Source organism: Equus quagga, chromosome 17, assembly GCF_021613505.1.
Source record: "Equus quagga isolate Etosha38 chromosome 17, UCLA_HA_Equagga_1.0, whole genome shotgun sequence".
Classification (NCBI taxonomy): domain Eukaryota; kingdom Metazoa; phylum Chordata; class Mammalia; order Perissodactyla; family Equidae; genus Equus; species Equus quagga.
Window position 1 is genome coordinate 33,627,049 of NC_060283.1, and position 22,832 is coordinate 33,649,880.

Consider the following 22,832-nt stretch of genomic DNA (forward strand, 5'->3'; position numbering starts at 1 on the left):
AGTTTTTCTTCTCTGCTCTGTGGTTTAAAATTCGATTTGCGAAGATGAAAGCAGAGCCAAACTGTCACCTACCCAGCCTGTCCTCAGCAGGTGCTCCTATGACGGCCTGCCTGGCCACCAGTGTTGAGCGGCAGCTGAATTCAGAAACCCTGGGAATGCTGACCGAGGGCGTCCCGAGAGAGCCACGGGCTGGCCGTTGTTTGCCCCGGGTGTTGGTGAAATTTGAAAACCTTTCAGAAGATCTTTCACAGAGAATGTAAACTTTCTGTTCTTTGGGCATGATGCTGTAGCTGGTCCTTCAGATAAAAAGAACTTCTTTTCTGGTAGATCCAGCTTTTAGATACAATAAAAATTAACAGTGTTCTTTTCTTGCTGCTGCATTTGTGTTTTAATAGCAATTTGCTAGGTGTTCTGTGGACTCAGAGAAACCGGGCTGTGCAGTGAGCCCAGGGCTCGAGCTGTGATCCCCAGCCCTCTGGCTGCCCTCCTGGCCCCGCTCTCAGCGGAACCTGCTCTCGCATGCAGCCCCAACTGCTCCTCTCCACTGGCTCCTGTTCTCATGGTGCAGACGTGCCCAAGTGTCTCCCATTGTAAACAGCAGAACATCCCTGTGTGAGCTTCCTGTAGTGGCTGTAAAAGCACCACAAACCGAGTGACCTAAAGCAATGCAAATGTGCTCTCTTACCATCTGGAGGTCAGCAGTATGACATCCAGGTGTTGGCAGGGCCTCTTCCTTTGGAGGCTCCTGGGGAAGATCTGGAGCCTTTCCTTTTCCAGCTCTGGAGGCGCCGCATTCCTTGACTTGTGTCCCCACATCAGTCTAACCTCTGCTTCCCTTGGCGCATCTCCTTCTCTGAACTGACCCTCTTTAGGACTCTCACGATGACCCCGGGCCTGCTGGATAATCCAGGATGATCTCCCATCACAAGATCCTCAACTTTATCATGTCTACGAAGTCCTTTTTGCCGTGTGAGGGCACATGTAGTCACAAGTTCTGGGGGTCAGGGTGTTGACTTCTTTGAGGGGCATTAACGTGGAGACTCTCCCCACGCACGCACACCTGCTCTTGCCTTGTCTTCGTAGTCTGGCTTTTCTAAAGCAGCTGCTGTCCTTGTCCTTCTTTCCTTAGTTACCGATGGTGTCTCCCACCGTTGGGGTTCGTGGCCTCTTGTCAGAGCTGATGGACACTTCTTAGTCTGTATTTGACTTGAAGCCCATCGTGTCATGTGCTGCCCCCCTTCACCTCCTCCCTCAGCCTGCTCACCGCCCCTCAGTCCCTCTCGCCAGAACTTCTTCGCCCAGGAATCGGAGTTGCTCTCTACGGTGTCTTCTCTTCTCACGTTTACCCTGCTCACCCTCATCACTTCAGGCCGTGTCACCTCCCTCCCAGTTGCTGGCTGATGGCCGTGCATCTCTATCTCTAGCACAGCCCTGTCTTTGAAGCTGCAGGCTGTTTTCCACTTCCCAGTGGTCAGCTCCACACACTGGCCCACAGGCTGCTTGCTGCTGTCCTGTTTCCACAACCAGGCTGGGTGCTCACCTTCCTTGCAGAGACAACCTGCACGCCCCCCCTCTTTTGCTCCTCCGAATTGCCCAGGCCTTCCAGAGCCATTAAGACCTTACAGCCAGATGCAGGTTGGTCCCTGCGGCCCTCGCCCAGGGGCGGCACCTGCAGCTACTCTAGCCTGGTGACCACATTATGCCAAAGAAATGCCAGTCTCCCTCCTGGCGTCTTCCTGCCACTTCTGGTCTCCTGTAGCCTATGCAGCAACACCGGGTGTCTGCCTCTCCCCAGAGTGTCCCCTACTCTCTCTGCTGTCCCTGGACTCCACCAGACAGCTTCGTGTGCTCCCCGCTGGGCTCCACCTGCGATGCACCCTCGGATGCGTGGCGCCTGCTCTTTCCCAGTCTCTTCCCAAGATTATAAATTCCTGGAGGAGCTGGATTTTTCTTTCTGTTTATCCTTTGTATTCCCAGAATGTTCTTGGCCCCTGAATGAATCCTCATTAATGGGGTATCCCAGACAGGAAGCGAGAGTCAGCCTGCACCTCTCTCCTCTCCCCATGGAGCAGCTCCCTGCCTCTAGAGGAGCACTGGCCGATTCCCCCGCTTCTCTCAGTCTCCTAACAGCCAGGCACTTGCTGCGAGTTACAGAATCCCACTTCAAACCCACGTAGCCAGCAAAGGAGATGCCGGCGGGCAAGACCGGGAGCAGTGGAGGGTGGTCCAGGGCCTCATCCTCAGAGCGCTGTCTAGTCTTGAGAAGGAAGTGCAGGCGCTCCCTCGGGGCGCCGCAAATGTGCACAGCTGTGGAATGAGGGTGCCCACGCCCTGTGACCCTGTCCCTGCCTGGCTCCTGCATGAGGCCGTGGGAGGGCGCCTTTCAGTGACTCGCCCTGGAGAGGTGTGGCTGGCATTGAGTGCCTTTGCTGATTAGAATAAAGGAGGCTGATTTCTTTTTAAATGCTTTTAGTAGTTGCTCTTAAGGGCAGGATTTGGAAGATTTTTGTCTGTATGTGTGTAGTGTGTACAAATCCACTGTTAGTCCACACTGATTTGAAAACATGAAAAAGAAAACAGGATTTTGTTCCCACTTATGTAACTTGACAAAACATATTATGGTTGAGTGTTTCCCTAGTGGACGCAAACCGTCCGTCATGTTGTAAAGTACGCCCTCACAGCCCCCCGGTGGGAGCCACCCTCGGCTGGAGCCAGCGCTGCCCATTATGACCTTTATGATGGCCCGTGGCCACCTCACTCTCACCACACACTCCTTTCCCCAGGGGGATGCTGTATGACTGTGCGAAATGGTCTGTTTGCCACTCCATAGCCACCCTGTCTGTGCCTTGGGAGGCCGACCTCTGTGGACTGTCACCTGGACCCCTGCCCCCTGACTTCCAGTGGGGTACACAAGTGGGAGGCGCTGGTGGGAGATGGGCTGGTGGGAGGGGAGAGAGGGACCAAGACCTCCGTCCTAGCTGCATTGCTGCCCCTCCTGCAGCTGCAGCCCCTGGGGGCCCGGGCTGCTTCCTCCTCCTGCCTCCTTTATTGCTTTCCATAGCCCTGCCCACACAGACCTGCAGGGGCCCTGTGTTGAACTCACTTTGCTAGTCCTGAGAGTGTGCTCTTCTAGCCGGGACCTGGCGAATGCAGTGGCCCCTCCAGGTGTGATTTCATCCGGGGGCCTTTCGCCAGAAACTGTGTTTTCAAATCATGACGATCAAAGCCTGAGAACAAACGTGCTGTTTCCCAGGCTGCACACCACCCAGGTGTCTGCACGGCTCACTCCCATCTCCGGTTCTCACCCAAGTGTCACCCCGCTGTTCGCTTCACGTCCCTCCCGTAGCACATAGCACAGGGTGCTCGTGACATGGACGGGAACACTCGGGTCAGCAGTTTGCATTTATAGCGCCCTCCGCCAGGATGGAAGCTCTTGCAGGCAGAGTTGTATTGAGTTTTACTGCTGCAGAATCCCTCACTGAGAAAGGACCCCTACAAAGCGGACCTCGCTGGTGCTGGGGATGAACGGATGAATTGGAGAAAGCCCTTGGGTGAGCTGGGGGACCGGGCGTCCATTGTAACCGATTTAACGATGGCTTTCCCTCCCGCAGCTGCCAGGCCGAAAGTACTGCCCTGGGTACAATGCAGACGTGGGCGACAAGTGGATCTGGCTCAAGTGACCGACCGCCTGCTGCTAAAGCTGCGTCGCAACGATGAAGAAGCTGCCAGTCTGCCCGGCTCTCCTGGACGCCTTTAAAATCAGGGGGAAAGTAAATGATCCAAAACTTGAACAGTAGAAGGAAAGGCCTAGCAAAAAGCAGTCTGCCCTGTAGTGTAGTTAAGGGTGTGGAAGGAAACTGCCGTCCCAAAGCATTTGGAACCTTCTAGCTTGATTTTGGAATGATCCGTAATTATCACTGAAAAAAAGAGAGAAGAGAGTCTGCTGTGAAAGACCGGATAAACTAGAAGAATTTCATTTCCTCCCAGATGGGTCCTGTGTCATGCACATTTTGTACATTGTTTCTTCACACCTCAAGAAATAAAAGTTCCTGTGGCACTTCTCTCAGCATACTTCTGTGCACACACACGTGTCACATACGTGCACACATGTGTCATGTACACACACACGTCACATACACGCGCATTCATCTACCCTTGTGCTCACTGTTGGCTTTGGTGGGTATGGTTTGATTCACATGTATATTAGGATTGAAGAGTTTTTCTGAAGTATTTATTTTGTTTGTTTTAGCAGCCTAACTGCTACATGAGAGAAAGGGGGAAAAGTGAAGAGAAAATATGAAAAAGAAGAAATTGCCACCGATTTATAGAACAACGTATTTGTTTTAAAAGAAATTTTGGAAGTCTTATTGGTGGCCGTCACCATGTGCTCTCGCACGTAATTCTTCCTCTGAAGGGAGATTCCAGCTTCGTGTCAATGGGATAACATGCCAAATCAAAATAGTGTACTCTCTTCTTTACCTAAAAATCAGGTTGTCAATCAAAAATGAGTAATGAAAGAGAAAATCACATTTCTTTGTTCACTCCTATTGAAACTTAGAAAACAAAAGTAAAATTGCTTGTCAGCTAATTGTAGAATTCAGCATTTTAAATGTTCAGGAGTTAAAGCTGTAAGCTGTGAATCCTATTAAATTCTGCGTTTTTTACTATAGAGCTTTTTTACTATGGTGTTCAATAGGGTAGCTCCTAGCCACGGGTGACTTTTGAAATTTAAATGAATTAAAATTAAATGCAATTTAAAATTCAGTTCCTCAGTTGTACTGGCCACGGTTCATGTGCTCAGTAGCCACATGGCCAGTGTTTTCAGTATTGGACAGTGCAGAAGGGGACACTGCCCTCCTTGTGGGAAGTCCCGGCAGGCATCACTGTGGTGGAGCATGCTTTCCCACCCTCCCACTGTCCTTTCTTTCCTACTTTTTTTAGGTTTTAAGGATTGAAAATAAAGTTTCTCAGTAGTTTTCCAGTTGGAGTCCAGATTTAAGTGGCTGAAGTTTTGCATTTCACTAAGAAACAAACTGCTTCCACCGTTCAGTGAAAGTCCAGCTCGGCGTGGGGCCAGTCCTGTAGGGTCTTTTGGTCTGAGCGCCTCACAAACCCATTAAGGAGAGGAGGAAGGGAAAAGAAAGACATCTTTAATCATCTTGGCTGCTTCTCACGGCTCGGCTGTGATAAGCTGGCTCTTTGCTTCACTCGGCGTTGCCCGGCAGCGTCCTTGGCCGCTGGGCGCTGCTGGGTGGTCAGGCTGCTCTCGGGAGAGTCAGCCCTCTTCACAATGGAAGCGTCAGTTCTGGCCTCGTGCACACTCTGCACTGATGACTTCTTTGAATTTGCGTCTCAGCCGTGCGCTGTCCGTCCCCTGGCGGAGTGGAAAGTTTGTAGCTTACAGAGCTGAGACAGCTCCTCTGTTTCATTTCTGGGCAGAGACCAGCAAGTATTTAGTGTCCAGGTCTTGTCTCCAAATCGAAGCCCCGAGGAGTTTAGGAGACGCCCCATATCTCCATATTCCAGAACAGTACACAATTTAGTTTCACGAGAATGTACAACCCTTAAAAAAACCCAGGGTTGAAATAAAACTGTGCATTTTTGAATATTCCACGTTGGCCTCTTCAGTGCTTTGAGGCTCAGGAACTAAATATGCTATTGCAACAGTGTGGTTTTATGTTGCAGTATGCGTTTATGGGCATGAGAATTTTGTATCGAGGAGAAAATCCTCATTTTTTTCTAAAGTACTTTTCTGTTCTATCCAATTTTGTAATCAAAAGATTGAGCACACTTAGCTCCTTAGAGGGAATTACTGATGTCCACCTTGGCAAAGCAGGGCCTGCCTTGGTGGGCAGCCAGGGGGTCTCCCAGCCTCACGTCGTTCCCCTGCTGCTGACTGGTGTCCACTAAGCGGCCACCTCCCCACAGCAGACAGCCACCTGTGCTGACAAGGTGTGTGGCCAGAACAGCAGGTGGAGAGGCTCGCTTCAAACAGCAGCTGCGCCAGGAGGCTTACGTTGTGTTTTCATCCCAACCCTTGGATTTCAAGGGTTGGCTTCTATGATACAGCAGAAACAAAGGAAGCTCTTGTCTTGCTTCCCAAAGCCCAGTGTGTTTGTCAAAAGCCCACTTTTTGTCAAAAGCCCGTTGGCTACTAATTTGGTGTGGGATCTCTCTGTGTCCTGTTTCCCAGTTCTGGATTGGTGGTTCTGAGCCGTGCACACGTCAAAACAAAGAGACGAGCAGCAGCTGCCTTCTTGTAAGAAAGCGCAGGCGCTGCTCACACTGGGTAGAGCTGGAGCGTTTGGGGTTTGGCAGAGTGGGGGCGGAGAGAAAGCAGCAATTACTGTCATACATTTGGGCTTTTTGAAGAAAAGCGTGTGTAGGCAGCAGCCGCTGGCTGGTCAGAGCTGGATGAATGGAAGCATGTGCCCGAGTAATTCTGGGTTTTACATCTGGACAGAAAGAAAAGCTGGGACCTGACGCTTTGCTTAGGAAAATCAGAAGCCAGAAAGCGTTGAGGCTGCGGTCCGAAGTGGACACCCCGTGGCGAGCGTCATCTAGGACTTTGTTTAATTGTCCAAAGGAAAGTGCACTTTTAAGTGACGCCTCGGTGACTCAGAGTGGGAGGTTTCCTCAGGGCAGATGCCTGCCGGCTGTCAGTCCCCCCGGGATGCCTGGTTCTCGTGGACCCCACTGTGCAGGCATCCCCCACTGGGTTCCATTCCTCCAGGCTGGAGAGCTCCTTATAAACGCCTCCCAGGAGAGCAGAAGACTTTGCGCTGTGGAAGGCTGCCCTCGGCCACAGCGCGGCTGAAATCACTCAAGCAGGCTGACTTAAGGATTCTTTAGCAGGGAGCCAGATGAAACGCAGTCAAATCTTATCTTTAAACACGCAAATAAATTCCATTTGTCCTAACCACTGACTTACGGGTTTTGAAACTTGACTAAAAATTGTGTTAATGAGAATAGTGACACATTTTCACAGGGGCTGCTTCCTTGGTTAACATCGGAAGCTCCCTGCTTAGACCTGAATGCAACGAGCATTTGGGGAAACATTCGGTTTGGTACCATGTGGTTTCGTGGAATATACTTTTGTTTTTCAGGAGGCACTGCCTAGCGACCATGTTACGGATCCCGGCTTTGACTGTTTAGGAAGGCCTTTTCCTCCGGCGTGTTTCTTGTGGAAACGACTTGTCTCATACGGTGAATGAGCCTGGAGTCTCCTGTGTCCCAGGCACCATGCACAGCCTGGACGGAGGGCAGTGAAGAAACAGAAGTACTCCCCGCAGCTCAGGAGAGATGCTCAGGCTGCAGCTCAGGAGAGATGCTCAGGCTGCAGCTGGGGTCCTCGTGTAGACGCGTTAGGTGCCGGGGGGCTCAGTGAACCCACCCGTGGGACGAGCATGTGGGCTGACAAGGCCCAGGCCTCACCCCCGGGTCGCCCCAACACAGACATGCAGGAGCTGAAGCACGAGAGTGTGGCCTTGGACGGCGAGAGAAGGAGCGGGTGCCTGGCTGGGCCGCTGTCCCAGGTGGATGCAGCACAGGACTGACGGTGACACGGCTTCAGAGGCGGTCAGAGAGCCTGGCGGATAGATACAAGGTGGTGGGAGTTAAGGGAGAAACAGAACAAATAGGAGCAGCGAGCTGGGGTCCTATTAAACTGTGAGTTTTGTGCGGCGGAGCTCCACTAGGAAGTCACTCCCCCCAAAACAAGTGACTGTAGCACTCCCGTCCCTGGTTGTCAAGCCTCGTTCTGGTTGGGAGCCCAAGTGGAAAGGTGGCTGGGACTCACTGAAGCAAGGAGGTCGCGTTCTCATCCGCCCGCCCCTCCTGGAAGGGAGGGTCGTCATTCCCTCAGACTCGGAAAACGCTCAGGCCGAAGGCAAGACCGTTTCTTTCTCTGAATGCCGCAGTGCAGAGTCCAGCTGGACCCTTTTGTAAACATCTGGGAGCCTGAAGGATTATTTTAATCTCAATTCTCTAGACTACGAAGTGAAGCCAGGGGCCGCGTGGTCATGGTGCCGGCACTTCTTAGGGAAACACCGTCGCGATTGCTGAGCCGCCTCAGGCCGCCCATCCCATTCGCAGCAGGAACAGCAGCAGAGCCCTCCTCTGCCTTCCTCCTGTTTGTAGCGCCGGCTACTCACGTGTTCGCCCTTAGGGAGGTCACCCCGCAGGCATGAGGGAGATGCTGGTGTTTTCATGTGACTTTTGTGCATCTTGCAGATGGTACTGGGGTGATCAGTCCCTGCCCGGGAGCCCAGTCCCCGAGGTTCACCTGGGGCTTGGCAGGCCGTGGCTCAGCAGCTGGGTTCAGGGCCAGGCCTTCCTTTGGGAGCAGGAGCCAGTGCCTGCCACGGCCCAGCGTGCATGTCCATGGAATAACTTCAGACTCCTGCCCTGAGGTCTGGCCTCTTCTCCCGTGTCCTGCCCACTCTCCGTACCCGTCCTGGCCGCTGGCCCACCACCAGCCTGCCGGATTGTCCGAAGTGCTTTTCCCTACAGGACGCAGCACCAGAGCAGAGCCCACTGTGGCGTCTGCCCCTGGGGTTCTGCTGCCCTCCCCACCTTCGGGCCCTGAGCTTGGAGTCAGGGTTGCCCTGGACGAGAGCAGTGTGCACAGAGCTGGGGCAGCAGTGGTATCAAAGCGAGATGTCCGCTGGGCCCTTGATTCAGAGCTGCTGACTGCCCCCTGACTCCAAGAACCCAGCTTGTAAGGAGTTGGGTCCCCTGGCCCTGCTCCCACCTTCCCCTACAGCGTGGTCCAGTCTCCTGAAACCCCGGCGGGCCTCATCGCCAAGGCAGCACAAAACAGTGATCCGGACATGATAGCCGCACCCTGGCGGACGTCTCTGGTGCAGCACGGGGTGTCAGGAGACTTGAAATCCTCTCCTCACCTGGTACAGCCCTTCCCTCCACATCCTGGGTGCTGTGCTCCAGGAGCTGCCTTTGGAAGAGGGCAGTGGGTCTCAACCCGAGGAGCTGACCAGGTGGTCTTGGTGAAGCCACTCAGAAGCTTGAGTGCCAAGTGCAGGAGAGCATGAAGACTAGTGTTGGGCACAGGCCAGTGGCTTTCTGGTTCTGTCTGCCATCCCGAGGGCTGGCCAGCTGCGCTGGTTCTCAGTCCTCACACACCGGACGCTCTGATGGTCCTCCACCCTTCTCTGGCCCCTTCAGTGCTGCAGAAGGAAGATGGGGTCTGCCCCGCCCCAGCCCCCCACCGTTTCGAGGTTGCTTAGGTCCTCTCTTGGGGCAGTCTCCCATGTATGTGCTGTCTATGGTATTCGTATGCTTGACTTGGAGCTTGCTTTCTTACAGATAAACGTAATAAACTCATTTCTGTTGAAATAAGAAGCAAGAAGACTTGCTACGCGCCGGCCAAAGCTGAAATTAAAACGAATCCCTTCTGCGAACGGGGAACAATCTCGCTGAGGGAATGTAATTTCGATGCAGAGAGAATTCCAGCTGGCTGGAAGTCCCCACTGCAGAGGGCCGGCCGCGTGAGCCGCCTGTCTGAGGCAGCGCTGTCCGCGGCGGGGAACCATTGGAGCACTAGCGGCTGCGGCTGGGGGCCATGGACCGTCATTTCCAGGATGCGTGGCCCACGGTGTCGGTCAGTCCATCATGACTACCAACAGCATCGTGCTGTCAGAGGGCCCCCCTGGTCCTGGCTTTTCCCAGCGGTGGACAGTTTTACATTTGTTAGTAGAAAAGAAATCGAATGAACATTTTCACCTGGTCAGAAATGACTCGAAAGACCACAGACCTTTTTCTGTGTTTTAGCATAAACATCCCTTTTCTCTCCTCCGACGAGGTGCTGTCACTGTTTGCTCATCTGATGGAGACGTATGCAGTTGCTGCTGTGTACGTGAAGGTCAAGGGTCAGCGATGTAGGGAGTTACCCGGCCCTCCCTAAGAGCAGGCTTTTGCCCCCAAATTCCCCTGCTCTGAAAGCTGGGTGTCTGTGAGCCTCACCGGGGCTGGGACATGCCCCTCAGAGGGAGCTGCTCCAGGTGCAGGGACACACACACAGGGCTGGCTTTTCCCTGCGGAAATCCGGAGGGAGCGGGCCCTGGAGCCCAGGGAAGGCACAGCATTCTTTACCGAGCTCCTCCTCAGAGAGGTGCTGCTGAGTTTGTGCCGAGGGCAGACAGAGCATGTATGAGGTTCTCAGTTGTGTCCCTGTGGACACAGCCTCAAAGCCTCCGGCCTTTGTAGGAGCCGAACTCCACCCAGCCAGCGTCCGGCAAACCACCACAGCCTGTTCACAAGACTGCTTTCAGGATCCCTCCCTGTTGCCATGTGCGCCTGCACAGGTTCTCTGACTGCTTCGTGGTGGCCGTGATGTCAGCCCACGCCACCTGCACCCTCCTGCAGTGGTGGGATGCACAGCTGCCTGCCGCGCTGCAAGGACAATGTCACACGTGGACAAATATCTGTGCTTCAGCATTAAGCTCTGCGTTGTCTGGAGAACATACTCAAAACTGTTAGATTCTAGTCTGTCATTGCCTGAACTCTTTACCGCTCTGAAGGCGTGGGTACCTGACAGCGATGCAAAATACTTCCACCAGACGTGTGGCCTCTGTCCTGTCCAGTGGGCTTCCGACTGATCCTGGCCTCGCATGGGGAAAGCCAGTTTGCCTCCGTTTGCGCCGTTCTTTTGATCTTCCTGGTCTCCACATGCTCTGTTCTTTGGATTCTCTTTGGAGCCAATTAAAACGTCGGTCTGATTCCTTCATTGAGAAGAATAGAATCTCTGACACGTGTTCCTTTTCACATCTCTGTGAGAGTAATGATTTCCCTTTATTTCTGAGACTCATCTTGTTCCCTCAGGGGGCACGCATCTCCTTGTGGAGCTGTGTGATGATGTCTTTGGGAACTGTTTCAAAGGGTGACATTGCTGATGGGCCAGGTGCTACTGGTGTTCACCAACATCCGGTTCTCGCCTCCTTCCAGGAGCTCACAGACCATACTCCACACCCTAATGGCTCAGCAGAACCATGTGACTCCTTCAGGCCACCCGGCTGTGAGGAGAGGTGCCATGGCATTTCCAGGCCAAAGCAGAGAAGGCCCGTGATGAGATCTTGACACTCTGTACTCTCGCCTCGCCGGCCGTGGTGACTGACAGTGCTTTAGATCAGGGCCTGGCAAACTACGGCCCACGGGCCAACTCACCACTTGGTTTTGTAAATAAAGCTTTATTGGAACATAGCTGCCTCTCACTCATTTGCACCTCCTCTGTGGCTGCTTTTGCCCTGTGAGGGCAGAGTGGAATATTTGCAACAGAGACCCTATAGCCCACCAGGCCAAATATATTTACTGTCTGGCCCTTGATGGAAAAAGTTTGCTGACCCCTGTTCTAGATGGTGGAGCTTCCAACGTGTGAAGCAGAGCCCACCTGCAGCCCATGTTAGAGGCCTGAGTGAGAGGCCCCCTCCTGTCTGTCGGTGAGCTGCGGGGAGCTGGAGGTGCATGCCTTAGCGGGCTGCCCCTGGCCGGCTCTGCCTGCGCGGCGCTGGTTGCTGCACAGAATCTGGGCTGCGGTCTGCACCCCAGCCAGTTCCGGGAGGGTGCCCACTGCCCACAGCCCTCACATGCCTGGCGCTGTCCAGCTCCCTAGCTGTCACCAGGTGAAGGTGCCAGGGGTGGCCTTGGTTTGAGGGTGCCATTTTCTGTGTGCTAATCGGTTTGTGCTTTGCCTCATGTGCTGAACTCTCCACATTTCTCGTGTGAGTCGCCTGCTATGTTGACGTGGAGAAATTCCTTTTCTATTCTAGAAATTTTAGATATTACAAATATCTCCTACCACTTCTTGAATTTTTCTGCACGGCTCAAATCCTTTATAATGAACTTACACAATTTTTACCACAAAAAAGGGGATTTTTCTTAAAAATACATGAACAAACAAAAGCGTGGCAAGAACAGAAATGCTTTAAGCAAGGGTGGAAGTGTTGGAACAAGAGAACAGCACCCCAGGGGAGCTACGTTGAATGTCGCAGCGACACTTCCTCGGGTGTATAAGCTTCTCTGGTTTGTGTTTCTACTTCTTTCATTTCAGAGTTCTGCCTGTCTGCTCCCCTGGAAACCCACAAACACGTTAGCAGTTGCCCTGCCGGGTGGGGTTGAATAAATCACCTCCTTAGCAAGTGGCCCGAAGGCGCTGGTGTGTCCGTGGCCCGCAGAGGCTGAACTCTCTGGACCCAAGACAGCCACCTCTTCCACTCACTCGGGAGTCAGTGAGACTTCTGATGGCCCCCGGGGGGATGCAGTGTGGTCAGCTGGCTCCTCTCCTCCAAAATCCCCCATCTGGAGACTCGGTGTCACCAGCCTGCATTCACCTTTGCTCTGAAATGTCAGTCATTCGCATGAAGTCTTTCCACCAGGCGGTATTTCCTCCAACCTTATGGTTGGACAGGAACCAGATCGTCAGTGGGAGCCACTAATATCCTCGTTACACCCTGTGTTTGTGTGTCGTGTTGAGTTTACATGCTTTCAAGTTGATGTTCAAAAATGCCTTCACTGTTCTGTCTTCTCTGTGTTGTTTGGAGCATCTTTCATCCCTCTCGACAGGACCCGCACAGCCCGGGCCCCCCTCCCGGCGCCCCTGTTAGCCCCCGGGCTGCAGTGTTGGCACTGGGCCTGGCCAACACCGCCACGTCCCAGGGCAGCTCGTCCCGAGTGGCCCCGGCAGGGGCGTAATTAACCACAGCGACTCCCGAGCAGAACACTCCCCAGGAGGGGACACACCCTTGGAGCAGCCACCAGTGCAGGCGCGTCCCACCACACACAAACGCGGGGTCGCTTCTTCCACTGTCTGCACAGCCTCTACCAAACAGGAAGGGCCTGATCTGTCAGACAAGTTGTAGCCACATGCACGATTCCCGTGTGCTCTTCAGCAGGGGCAGGCCGCCGGTGGTCCTGGTTCGTCTGTGCAGCACAGCTGAGTGGCTGGCAACTCGTGTTTGTAAGAGTCATGTCACAGTAGTGCAGACACCCTGCAGGGTGTGTGTGCGCCCGGCCTGCCCTCTGGGCGCTTCTTACCTGTTAATTTGTTTATGTCCCACAACTCTTCAAGGTACGTGCTGTAGTTACCCCACTTTATGGTGAGGAAACTGAGGCTCAGGGAGGAGAAGAAACTGCCCAAGAGGAGAAGCGGGAGCTGGGGTCACACACGAGCACCCAGCACCATTCCCATTTCTGTGAGGCTGCTCTGGCCCCACACACACAATACACGGATTGAGCAGAAGTTGGGGGCTGTTATTGGGGATCTGGTGTGGAAAGGCTGTAACTATTGAGACACCCAAGAAACACAACCGTGGGCATTCATGGCTGCTCTCCAGGACCCTAACCTTGACTCGGTGGGTCCCACCGGGGACAGCATGGTGAATGGGGTGCTGTGAGCAGCTGCGAGGTGCGTCACAATTAACTGTTACAATAAAAGTTAATGAGCTGCCCCCAGAATGGCTGTAATAAGACAGGGAGACGACAACAAGAGTTGGCAAGGACATGGAGACACTGGAGCCCTCATGCACTGCTGGTGGGAATGTAAGTGGCGCAGCTGTTTTAGAAACCGCTTGGCACTTCCTCCAAAAGTTAAACACAGAATTACCATGTGACTTGCACTTCCACTTGGTGTCTACCCAAGACAATCAGAAACACACGTCCACACAGAAACTCGTACACCAGTGTTCGCAGAAGCACTATTCACAAAGCCAGAGAGTGGAAATGACCCAAATGCCCATCAGCAGATGAATGGGTACACAAATTGAAGGATAGCGACACAGTGGAATATTATTCAGCCATAAAAAGGAATGCAGCGCTGACGTAGCCTACAAGGTGGGTGAACCTTGAAGATGTTATGCTAAGTGGATGAAGCCAGTCAAAAAAACCCACATATTACATGATTCCATTGATTCGAAATGTTTAGAATTTCAAAGCCAGGGAGACAAGATAGTACGTTAGCGGTTGCCAAGGGGCTGGGAGGCTGGGGGACGGGGAGTGACTGCCAGTGGGCACAAGAGGTCCTTGTGGGATGATGAAAATGTTCTCAAATTGGACTCCAGTGATGTTGCACACTCCGTCAGTTTACTAAACATCATTAAACTGAACCCTTAAAGTGGGTGAATTGGATGGTATATAAGTTATGCTCTATAAAGCTGTTTAAAAACTGAGTGGCATAAAGAGACAGTGAATGGGTTCAAGTTCTCAGATCACTGACGCTTCGTACCTCTCAGCTGAGCGGGATTGTCTCTCGAGAGGACGCTGCTGACCGCCCTCCCAGCGCCCTCCGCGCCGGCCGCATCTCGGCTGCCTTCTTGGGTCCACTCCTTTGCCCTGGAGTTTGAGCCAGGTGCAGGGGACCCTAGTCCCTCCGCTGTGATTCATCTGGAAGGGCACCTGACCCGGTTCTGGCCACAGGACAGGAGGGGAGGGCTGCTGGGGCTTTTAGAAAAGATTTCATCACTTTTAAGGAGAAGGTACCAGGCAAGGTGCCCATTCTCTGCCTCTGGACATCCCCACATCCACACACGCAGCCATCTTGCAACCATGAGGGAGCCCAGCAGAGACATGGAGGCGTCCTGGCTCCTGGGAACTTCTTGTTTAAGTTGGCATGTGTGGAGGAATTCTGCTACTCACAGCTAAAATCGTCCTAACAGACCGTCTCTATTTGTTCTTTCTTCCCCTCTCTCCGTTTCTTTCTCTCCTTCTGCCTCTCTTGCATCCCTGCGGGCACTCTCGAACAGAAGGAAAGGCTGGATCCACACTCTCAGCACTTTAACAACTGTGCAAACCCACTGCCTCGTCAGCTCTGCTGAGCCTGGGGTGAGCAGCGTTGACACAGATCTTAAGCACAGGGTGAATTCCAGCAATCCTGGACATTTCTGAAAATAGCAGGGGTTCCTCCAGGCTGGGAATGCCAATGGGAGTGGGACACATGTGTGGACGTGTCTTGATTTTTTAGGAAAACTTTAAACACTGTGAACTAAACAATGGAGACAAAGGAGAAATTGAAAGACTGTCAGTAAATACACAGTGGAGTGCAGAGCAGTTAACCAAGCCCCGAAGAGCCACTCAGTGCGCCCCTTGGCCAGCTGGTCCAGGGAATCTAGGCGTGGAGAAAGGAGAGCGCTTCTCTTCTCTTGCTCTGCCATGAGTTACTGCTCTTCCTGCCAGGGCCACGGACCAGCATGCACGTTAGGAAAGTGACTTGTGCCTTGGACTGGTTGGAATTGATTCACCAAATGTGCTTGAGTGGCTTTCGGTTCGCTCTGACCTCACACCTAACAACATTGCTGGGGGGGCAGGCGGCTGGGGGAGGTGGGAGAGGCGCCACACCCCTTGGGTGAGTCCCATCCAGGTTGCACCCAAGGGAGGGTTAGGAGGACTCTCCAAGGAAGGGAGGGTGTGCAGGATCCACGCGAGGATGCTCAAGTCCAGAGGCTCTGAGCTGGGAACCCCTGCACCCCGGGGAAAGAAGAGGCCGTCCATGCGGGCCGTAGTGAGAAGTAGTCGGTGTGTCACCTCTGGGAGGCAGGGTCCAGGGGGCGCCACGGGGACCAGGATCCAGAGGTGGGGAGGTGGTGTCAAGGCTGACTTCTGGCCTTCCGGTGTGTTAATTCACTTAAAAAACAAAAATGGCATTGTTTTAATCTGGATCTGATTTTCCCAAGGGAAGGTGTCCCGATGCCTCTCTCTTCCCTGCGGTTTTTGGGGAACACACTTTCACTGACGTTCAGGATGCACCCCGACGTAACATTGCATAGACCACTTGGTATACAATCAAAGCATCTCCACACAGGGGTTTGCAGGACCCCACAGCACCGTGAGGACCGTGAGGGATGGGGCAGAAGCCCTTTTAAAAAGCTGTGCATCAGAAATGAAGGCTCAGCGACTGAAGCCACTGCCGCAGGTCCCATGGCCAGCACGTGCCAGGACCAGGCTGCCCCACCTTCTGCTGGTCCAGCACACCTCCTCCAGACCCGGCTGAGGCCTCTTTCTCCAGGTGCAGACACACATCTGTACAGCCCTGGGGGCCCCCCAGAAAACAGAAAGAAGAGGGAGATCGTGGGTAGGATGGAAGCTAGATCTTGGAAGATCTCTGGCCAGTGTGAGAAATGGCCCATCCAGATGGGGAAGAAGGGGCGTGAAGTGGGTGCCAAGTGTTACTTCCAGATTTGCTGTTAGCCTTGAAGGTGTGTGGGGACAGTCCACGGGCAGCCCCTGCTTTGCCGCCCTCTCCACCCCTGGCCCTGGGCCTACACTGCTCTGTCCCTACTTGGTGGGTGCCACGAATGCTCCTGCCACCTAGACGGACCCTTGTTAGGGTCTCAGATGCCATGAGCTGCAGGAATTTGTCAACAGCTCTGTCTTCCCTACTGAGGGAAGCTTCTAGAGTGCACGGTGGTGTCATTCATGGTGTAGACCTTAAAAATGACTTTTGGGTAAGTGGATTAACAGAAGCTATTATATACTTTGACCAGAGAGTCTCACTTTTGGAAACACAATCCAAAGAAGGACAAAAGGGTTTACAGCTTCCTTGTCTAAAACAGCCAGACACATGCAAGTAACCTGCATGCCTCGCTGTCGCCAGCGCACCAGGGTAGCCACGTCAATAGCAGAACAAAGAAATATTCTACTTCTGTCAAAGTGGTGACTGTGTGGACCTCACGATTCTCAGAAAATAGTTTTTAAACTGTGAAAAGAAAAACAGAATGTGGAAGAACACATATACAATTATTTCAGCCACATAATTGTATAAACACAGGGATTGGAATCTAGCATATGGATTAAATCTTTAGTGTTAAGTAGTATAAGGGTATTGGTGTTTTGTTTGCCGTTTTTCCCAAATATAAAGATAGCTATTCAATAAAATGAAAGTGGAATCAGGCTTTTCAGAGCCGAGCCCCATGAATAGATGTTGGCCAAAATCACATCCAGGAGATGCTAGTGTCCAGCGGTCCCCACGAGGCCTGATGGAGAGGCTGGCCGTCTTTCCACAGGACGTGAGGGCTTCAAGGGCTGCATGCAATCCTTGGACTAGCCTTCTCACTTCATTTACTTTATATCCACTCGGTGAGTGAACACACGTTACTGGGCACCTGCTGTGGGCCAGACGCCGGCCTGGGCCCCTGAGATCCAGGAGGAAAGAATCTGTGCAGAGACCCTGCCTCATGGAGGTTGATGATTAGGGTGGGTGAGCGGTGGCCCCGAAAAGATATGTCCACCTGGAACTTGCAATTGTGCCCTTGTTTGGAAAAAAGGTCTTTGGAGATGTAATTAGGGATGTTGACATGAGATCATTCTGGGTTTAGGTTGGACTCTGAATCTAATGACTGATGTCATCTAGGAAAGGAGAGGACACAGAGAGAGACACGGGGAACCCAAGAGACAACGAGGCAGGGACTGGAGCGATACGTCTGCAAGCCAAGGAGCGCCAAGGACTGCGCAGCCCCCAGAAGCTGGGAGACGCAGGCGCAGGTTCCCCCTTGGTCTTGGCCTTCTGGCTTCCAGGACTGTGGGAGAATAAGCTTCTGTTGTTTGAAGCCCCCCGGTCTGGGGCACGTTGTTCCGGCAGCCCCAGGAAGCTCGTACACAGGAAGGAGATTGGCAGGCAGCTGTGCACCGTAGGCCCGGCAGCGATGGGCACATTTGTGGGAAATGATGGGGCCCCTCGGGGCAGGGTCGGGGGCGACGTCTCTGCAGTGAGCCTGGGAACATCTGAAGAAGAACATTCCGGGCGAGAACAACAGGCACAGAGGCCCTGGGGGTGGAGGACGTGTGTCGTGCTCAGAAACCGCAGGAGGTGATAGTTAGGGGGATGTCGGGGGGCGGGGGGTCACAGGGGCATCAGGGCCTCCAGGACCGCGTGGCTGGACTCTGAGCGCCAGGGGAAGACTTGGCGGGCTTTGAGCAGAGCAATGGCTTGGTTTGGTAAATTCACTCTTTCAGGCCCAGGTTCTCCCTGGCAATGCAGCATTTCTCCCTCTCTGCTACTCACTGGAGACGCACCTCTGACCTTGGCCTCGGGTACTCGCTCTGTGAGCAGAGGGATGGCGTCTCACCCATCTTAGCACAGGGTGCGGTGTGTTTGCATTTTACACCGTTGGAGCTGCACAGTGAATTCAGAGTAGCACACTAGGGTGTGGTGCAGAAAAGAAGACTAATAGTTTGCTCCCCTTAGGAGTCATTTTCTGGAAGGAATATTCTAGAAAAAATCTTTAGAAACACCAAAGAGAACTTAAAATTACACTGTCGATGGAGCAGGCAAGACTGGAGCCCGTAGGGCCCAGGAGTGGCAAGAGGGTCCTTGGGGGTCGACGCTGGGAGGGGAGGTAGGAGTGGATGGGGGCACGCGTTCCTCCCAGGATGCTTAGTGTACATATTGATGTCTGAGTGGAAGCCCAGGAGTCATGAGGGGCCAAATGGGACAAGTCGACAGGCCATCACGCACCTCGAGAGTGTGAGCTGCAGCCCCCACACGTCCTACAGGCCCCAGAGAAGACGCCCTGGGGAGGGCGGGGTCCTGGGTCTTCCCTAATGGATGTGTGAGTGCAGCTTCTCATCCTGTGAAACCCAGAAAAATGGGGTGGTCCCATGAGAGCAACATAAACTTACTGGCTGCTGTCTTGAGGTTCTGTGAGCTGCGGGGCCTTTTAAAGGTCTCTAAGCTCTGTTTGATCCCGTGTTTTATATCCTTTGACACTCCTGGCTGCCCTGTTCGGCAGGACCACCATATTACGGATGAGAAAGGAGGGGTTCAGAGAAAGAGCACCTTGACCGAGGTCACGTAATCGTGGGATGCTGTCACACATTTACGCATGGACCACGGAGCACGTGCATTCAGCTGGGGCGTGGGCTCCGGGGATCACCTGGGAATCCCGGGCACACGAGCTTCTCTCGTGCCTGGCGGAGTGTCACTTCCCTCCTGTGTGTGGGGAGGACCCAAGCCCACGTCAGGATGCCTCTGGGTCCTGCCCACTGGCTGGAGGCCCGTGCAGGCCGGGCTGAGAGGGCCACTGAGCACGGCTTACAGCGTCTAAACTCTGCCTGCACTTTGTCATTTGGGGAGAATGATCTTCTGATCACACTGCACTCTGGCAGGGAGACCAGAATGGTCCGACACACAGCTGAGAAGCTGTGAAAATGCTCGTAATAAGAGCTCTCTGGAACACAACATGGGGATCCGTGAGTAAGCTATCTGGTACTTATACAAAGAGCGAAGGTTGTATATTTAGCCAACTGTAAAGAACATGGAATTACTGTGTTTGAGGAAGTAGCAAATACCCAGGTTCACGGAGGGGCCGCCCACAAGTGCGCACCTGTTAAAGCCTGCTCCGCAGCCGTCCACCCGCCTGGCTGATCCCTTTGAAACTGGAAGGCATAATTGCCCGTCTCTGGCAGGTAAGGGCGCCTAACCTCTGTTTTTCTGCAAATGGGGCGTTCTCCTTCATGGCACTCAGCAGCCCCCATGGGTCGATGTTCTCCCCCAGCCCTGATCTCAGAGGGGCTGTCCTGTTGGGGGCGGGCCGTGCGGGAGGACGTGCTTCAGACGAGCGGTTATTAAGAAAAGTGTGAAGTACTCCCAAGCCCAGCCCCACAGAGTTGGATTTAAGAACTGTGCGGCGGACCCTGCCAGTAGCCAAAGAGATGAATCACGCTCCCAGGACCCGAGTTCTGATTCCCTGGTGCGCACACCTGCCCCGGGATGTCATACACATCTACTGCACACCCTGCCTGTCCGCTGCCTGCACCGTGAGCCTCACAGCGGTGCAGCAGACAGTGTGGGCAGCAGAGAGAGCGTGGGCCTTGAGGGCTTGTCTCTCCCGCACCAGGGTCCCTGGGGCTATGCGGAGTCACCCAGCCTCTGGCATCTAGCTTGTAACAAGGTCAGATTCAACAGTCTCCAGCGTTCCTTCTGACCACCGCGTCCTGGAGTTTCCCTGACAGGTGGGGCCTGGGAACATAAGGAACAGATGATCCCCCCAAGGCCTCTCGGTTCCCCCAGTGAGGTGGGGGGGAGGGGGCGATGCACCCTGCCACTGGGCTTCCTGCCTCGCTGTCTCCCATCCTTGTCCACTTGTCACCTCCCTGTGCACAGACAGCTGCCTCCTCCCTCAACCACGGTCCCCTCCCTGCTCTCCTCTTTCTCCTTTCTCCATAGCGCCGTCGCCTTCTGAACCGCGGGGTCTGTTTACTGTTTATTTCTGCTTCCTCCAGGAGCAAGGGGTTTGGCCTCTCTGCTCCCTGCTGTGTCCTCAGGACCCAGCTCAGGGCCTGATCGCAGCAGCTCAGGTTCTACCTGTTGAATGAATCCATCGTGGGCTCCCCAGAGAAACCGAACCAATGGGAGAGAGAGAATGAGAGTTAAGTTTTAAGGAATTGGCTCACACGATTGTGGGCTTGCAAGTCTGAAATCCATGAGGCAGGCTGGCCATCTGGAAATTCAGGCAGGTCTCGATGCCACAGTCTTGAGGCAGAATCCCTTTTTCTCCGGAAAAACCTCAGTTTTTTCCTTAAGGCCTTCAACTAGTTGGATGAGGCCCACCCACATTATTGAGGGCGACCTCCTTTACTCAAAGCTACTGATTATAGGTGCTAACACACCAGATACCTTCACGGAGGCGCCTGGATCAGTGTTTGACTGAATTGCGGGCACGGCGGACTGGCCAGGGTGGCACTTGAGCTGCCCACCTGGGGGTTATGTAGGAGATCCTGGGCACCAGAGTTGGGGAATGTGCCCATCGTGGGAAGCACAGGGGCTTCCTGGAGGCGTGAACGGTGAAGCAGAGGCTCTAATGATGCACTGCTCCCCCTCCCCCGCCTCCAGCCCCTCCCACACCTGCCGGGCCCTCACCTGGCTGAGGGCAGCTGTGCTGTCGACAACCAGATGGGGACGGGGCACGATGGGATGGGGGGGACGTACGGGGGCTCCACACCTCCCTGGGTCGGGTGGGGGTGAGGATGGAACTTGAGGACCCACTTATGTTTGGGAAGAAGGGCCCAGGAGCAGACATGAAAGAAAGAGGAGAAATGCCCCTCATCCAGGAGGGGTGTCCCCGAGTCCCTGGAGGCAGTGACCTTGGGAGGGAGCTGGCCCTCTGAGAGGTCACTTGGGAGGTGGGGGCTGGTAGGAGAAGGAGTGAGGACTCTGAGGGCGTGGCCGCAGCTGGGGGTCTCAAAGGCTGTGGCCAGAGCGGTGAGTGGGGCCATGCTGGGGACTGAGGAGTGACGGGTTCCCCAACAGACAGCATCGCCGGATGGCTACACTCCTTATATGCAAGTCTGTGGGACCCAGGCAGGCAATTCTGAGGGGTGGACGGGCCAGGACAATTCCCTCACGTCGTCAGAATGAGGTGGAAAGAGGAGCGATGGGGAGGCCGCTGGGAGCCGTGCAGGCTTACAGGGAGGGTTTGTTTAGAGACACACATTGGGAAGGACTGGCAGAGAGAAGCTGGAGGCCTCGGGCGGGCCCAGTGACTGACAGCCAGGGCTCCCAAAGAAATGGTGGCCAAGGAGGGGCCGAGCTGCAGGAGGAAAAGAAGAAACATCTAACCAATGATAGCGTGTGCTGAGCACCTGCTGTGTGCTGGGCCCTGGGCTGGGCAGGAGGGAGCGGCCGTGGGCACTGCTCTGGAAGCTTACGTCACGTTGGGTACCACCTGGCTGCTTGTCTCAGAGCAAAGGGGCAGTCAGGATGGGACTGCAGTGTGGAGGGTCAGGAGAGATGACTCAGAACATCCAGGAAGGTGGCACAGGAAGAAGATTCCAGATGGAGGACGAGGCAATGGCAAGGGTCTGGACACTCGGGCGGGGGAACGAGGCCGCAGGGCCCACGGGTTGCAGTGCTGTGTGTTCCTGTATGTCATCCAATCCACGCCTGCCAGGCGTGAGATGCCAGAGTGCTGTGACAAGAGGAGAATCTGCCAATTAAACCATTTTGAGAGAAGGGAAAACATTGTGTCATCGTTTATTTTGTACTCATTGAAAGAGCTCCTTTTGACTCACGTCTTCCTTGTCGTGTGGGCACAGGAGCGGTGCACAAGAGCAGATCTGTGTGGGGACAAGCGCGTCAGCCTCCTCGAGGTCTCCCCCACCTTCTGCACCTTCCGAGTCGCGCTTCTCTGAGTCACCTTTTGACTCAGTCTCTGACGTCTGTGTTTCTCCCCCACTTTCTTCCCCCGTGCCTCCACGGGCAGGTGACACAGCCTCCGTATGGGAGCGACCCTCCGCCGTCTCCCAGGCAGCAGCCCCGTTCTGCAGGCTTCTGAGCCAGGCTTGCACGCTCTCTGCTCTCTGCCCACATGGCTGCACAACGCCTCCGGCCTCAGAGACACTGGACGTGCGTCTCATAGTCCCCATGACATTCTCCCCATAAAGAACAATGAGGGACACAGGAGAGATCGAAGCGGGTAGCAGCATGACTGGACAGAGACAGGCATGAACTTGGGAAGGTCAGTTAGGGGCTCCTGACCGTGTCCGCGATGCCGGGGGCTTGGGTCAAGGTGGTGCCCGGGGATGGGTGGGACACAGAGCATCTGGAGGTGTGGCCGGCAGAATTCGCTCGTGTGGGGAGTGAGGAGAGAAAGCAATCCTGCTGACCCTGAGGTTGGACCTATCACCAGGAGCGGTGCTGCCATTTCCTGAGACGAGAAGCTGCAGGTTGTTCTGGGGGGGTTATCCATGTGGCAGATGGATCCGAGGAGACGCCCAGTGGTTGAATGGGTGCACCTGGAGCAGGTGAGGGCCAGGCTGCAGATATCATTTGGGAATCACAGCTGTCAGTATTTCACCCAGGCTCCTGGATGAGGTCACCTACGGGGAGAGTG

At 54.2% G+C, this 22,832-nt stretch overlaps 1 protein-coding gene across 2 annotated transcripts in view; it reads left to right on the forward strand.

Moving 5' to 3' along the window:
* NDUFA10 (NADH:ubiquinone oxidoreductase subunit A10) overlaps positions 1 to 4,061 on the forward strand; it is a 63,806-nt gene extending 59,745 nt beyond the window's left edge. For both annotated transcript variants that reach the window (XM_046644406.1, XM_046644407.1), the window contains one exon: positions 3,612 to 4,061. In XM_046644406.1, coding sequence (XP_046500362.1) covers positions 3,612 to 3,680 — 69 coding nt within the window. In that variant the 3' untranslated portion in view covers positions 3,681 to 4,061. The remainder of the gene's footprint in view (positions 1 to 3,611) is intronic.
* Positions 4,062 to 22,832: the final 18,771 nt, after the last annotated feature.